Below are 3,200 nucleotides of genomic sequence, written 5' to 3' on the forward strand. Positions count from 1 at the left end.
TATGTCTATGTGTGTGTGTGTTGTGTGTTTACATAAATACAAACATACACACATACACACACACACACACAAACACACACACACGTACATATTTTTACAGCATATTAGTCAATATATATGTATACGTATATTTGTACACACTCACACAAATATATATACATATACATATATATATATATATATATATATATATATATATATATATATATATATATATATATATATATATATATATATATATTCATATACATACATGGCAGTGTGTGGTGTTCGGAGGAAAATGACAAAAAATGGAAAATGACTATTTTATTTTTCCTCAACTCTGAAAATATTGAGAACAAAACATAAGGTCTATATATCCAAAATATCTTGGTGAGATAGCAGTACATCTAAGCTTCATTCACATGCATTGTCACGCAATCACGTTTTCTAAATATTTCATATCTCCTTATACATTAATCATATTCATTATATTAAAAGTTCTTCATCATTATTTTGATCTATTTACATGCAAGAGAAAACACTGGAAAGGAAGTGAGAGTTAAAAAAAAAATCAAGGTTGTTTTGCCCTGTCGTAAATAATCCGACACATTTGGACTTCCTATCCACTTACTACAAAGATCAAGGATCCGAAAGGTCTCACTGTATATAAACGACATCTGTACACAAGTTATCGTAACTAAACCATTACACATAAACACCACACGCCCTCTATTATCACTAAAAAAAAAACTACACAAACTGCCACATGATATGTTTCAGACTCCGTGGTATGAGATCCCGCACAGTTTGGGGAGATTCGGTCCCGTGTTGTAACTGTTGTCTGCTCGAATAATGGAGGAGAGTCTTCCTTACACCAGCTGGAGGACAGAGGAGCAACTACTCGGATTTCCCCGATAGAATGGCTTGCGTAAGGCACATGGGGATAATCCAGATTTTATTATTTGTTTAATCATTTTGGTATATCTCTGTTATACAAGTCCTTTTAAATTTGTTTCGTGTAGGGTTGAAGCTGAGAGGGGCGAGGGGAGACAGTACAAAAGAAAAGGGAAAGGAAAACGATACATTCGCCAAAAATCTGCACAGGTGGATCTATGAAATAATTGAAAATGGAAACAAATTTAACTTGGGATTGGATCTCTTTTTGTTCGGTATAAAACGGACTTGAATTAATACTGCCAATAGATCAGATATATAGTTCAAATACGTTTTGATTCCAGTCATATACATTCGGGATTACGTAACAGAAATCTCTCAACCAAAACAATTACAGAGGATCTACAACAGAAACGGGTTTTTGTTTTCCTTTTGAAAGTAAAGAAATTGTTTCGCCTTTATACCATGATAATCTCTAAGATCAAGTGTATAAAAAGGAGAAAAAATAAAGAAACTATTCATACATCTGCATTTCGACATCGTCTTCAACATCCACGAGAAAAAAAAGTTTCGGTGCATCTGTGCCAAGTTGCGGATCCCTTCACTTGCACGAGATACAAGTTTCCGACAATATAGTTCTTCATCTCCCTCTCCTTGCTCCTCCGCATTCTTCTCTTCTTTCCTTTCCAGCTTCTTCCTTTTATTTAATTTCCTCTTCCTCCTCCTCTATCTTCTTTTTCTGTTTTTTCTTCTTTTTCCTCTTCTTCGTCCTCCTCCTCCTCATCTTCCTTCTCCCTCTCCTCCTCCTCATCTTCCTTCTCCCTTTCCTCCTCCTCTTCTTCGTTGAAATTTCTCACAAAATGTTCTGGAGTCAGTTTTTTATGATGATTTGTACCACTTGATAACGCCCTTTAAGAACACAGCCTGGAAGCGGAGAGAAATTTGATAAAAGCAATGGAAGGATTAGATAGATGCAGATTGATATGTGGTACTGTACGCATGTAACGATTGCCAGCTTTGAGGGATTCTTTGAAAAGCTGCCAGAGTTGTTTCAATCGGCATATCTCCTTACTTATCTATTTATCTTCTCTGTTTCTTTATCCATCCGCCTATCCCTCCATCTATCCCTCTTTCCTTTCCCCTCTTCATCCATTGGTCTTTTCATCCATCCATCCATCTTTTTGTTTATCTATTTATCTATCAGTCTATCTATCCGTTTGTCTATCGATCTATCTATCTATGTCTCTATCTATTTACAGCTCTATCTATCTATTTGTCTATCTATCTATATATACATGCTTACAAACATGAATATATTTATGGGACAAATACATAAACGCAAATACGCGAGTAAACGCTGTGTACATTTCTTCGCTTTTTCACAAACCGTTTTGAGCGAGTGTACTTGAGCATATCTGAGTGTATTGTCTGTAACATGACTGCCTGTTTTGTTTTTTTCCATGTATTTTCCTTTTTTTTACATTCATTAATTTTGTATTTGGCCTTGTGAATGAATGTCGATTTGTGTATTCTGCCTGTGCATGTGTGTGAATGTTCGTGTTACTTATACACACGAATGTAGAGAAATGCAAATATTGTCTATGTATGTATGTATATATCTGCTTATCTATCTGCCTAGCTACCTATCTGTATATCTATTTATCTATCTATCGATCTCCCTGCCTACCTATCATTCTATCTATCTACTTACCAACCTACCTGCCTATCTACCTACCCATCTACCTATCAATCTCCCTATCTATCTATCATTCTATCAACTTACCATCATACCTACATATCTATTTACGTCCCAACAAACCAAAACCGACAGCTCCCCCCTCCCACACACACACACACACACACACGCACACACACACACACACACACACACACACACATACACACACACACACACACACACACACACTCACTCTCACCTGAAGCGCTTTGCCAAGGCTCTCGGAGATGCGATGGGGTGGGGGTGGGTTGGTGGGTAGGTGGGGGGTGGGTTAAGTCCAGGGCACCTTCCTCGTGTAGTCGGCGCTGACGTAGATCTTCAGGTCGAGGAGGTCGTAGAGCAGGCCCTCGGTGTGGTCCTCGTGAGGTAGACCTTGAATGGATAACCGAAGGGTGATTCTTGTTAATTTGATTTTATTTGTTTTATATTTACGGGGGGATATCATTTGTTTTTTTTTGTTTGTCTATCTGTCTATGTATTTACTTGAATATTTTGTATTTTTATTTGTCGTTCTATTTATGTATTTATTTTATTATTTTGATTATTTGGCTATCTATTTATGTATTTATTAGATTAATTTTGTTTA

At 36.5% G+C, this 3,200-nt stretch overlaps 1 protein-coding gene across 1 annotated transcript in view; it reads right to left on the reverse strand.

Moving 5' to 3' along the window:
* Positions 1-320: 320 nt before the first annotated feature.
* Positions 321-3,200, reverse strand: part of LOC138865306 (uncharacterized) — a 53,256-nt gene continuing 50,376 nt past the window's right edge. Inside the window, exons 6-7 of the mRNA XM_070135852.1 lie at positions 2,814-2,986; positions 321-1,800 (exon numbers count right to left, since the gene is read on the reverse strand). Of these exons, the coding sequence (XP_069991953.1) occupies positions 2,886-2,986 (101 nt within the window). The 3' untranslated portion in view covers positions 321-1,800; positions 2,814-2,885. The remainder of the gene's footprint in view (positions 1,801-2,813; positions 2,987-3,200) is intronic.

The sequence above is a fragment of the Penaeus vannamei genome, chromosome 1 (assembly GCF_042767895.1).
Source record: "Penaeus vannamei isolate JL-2024 chromosome 1, ASM4276789v1, whole genome shotgun sequence".
In the NCBI taxonomy this organism is placed as follows: domain Eukaryota; kingdom Metazoa; phylum Arthropoda; class Malacostraca; order Decapoda; family Penaeidae; genus Penaeus; species Penaeus vannamei.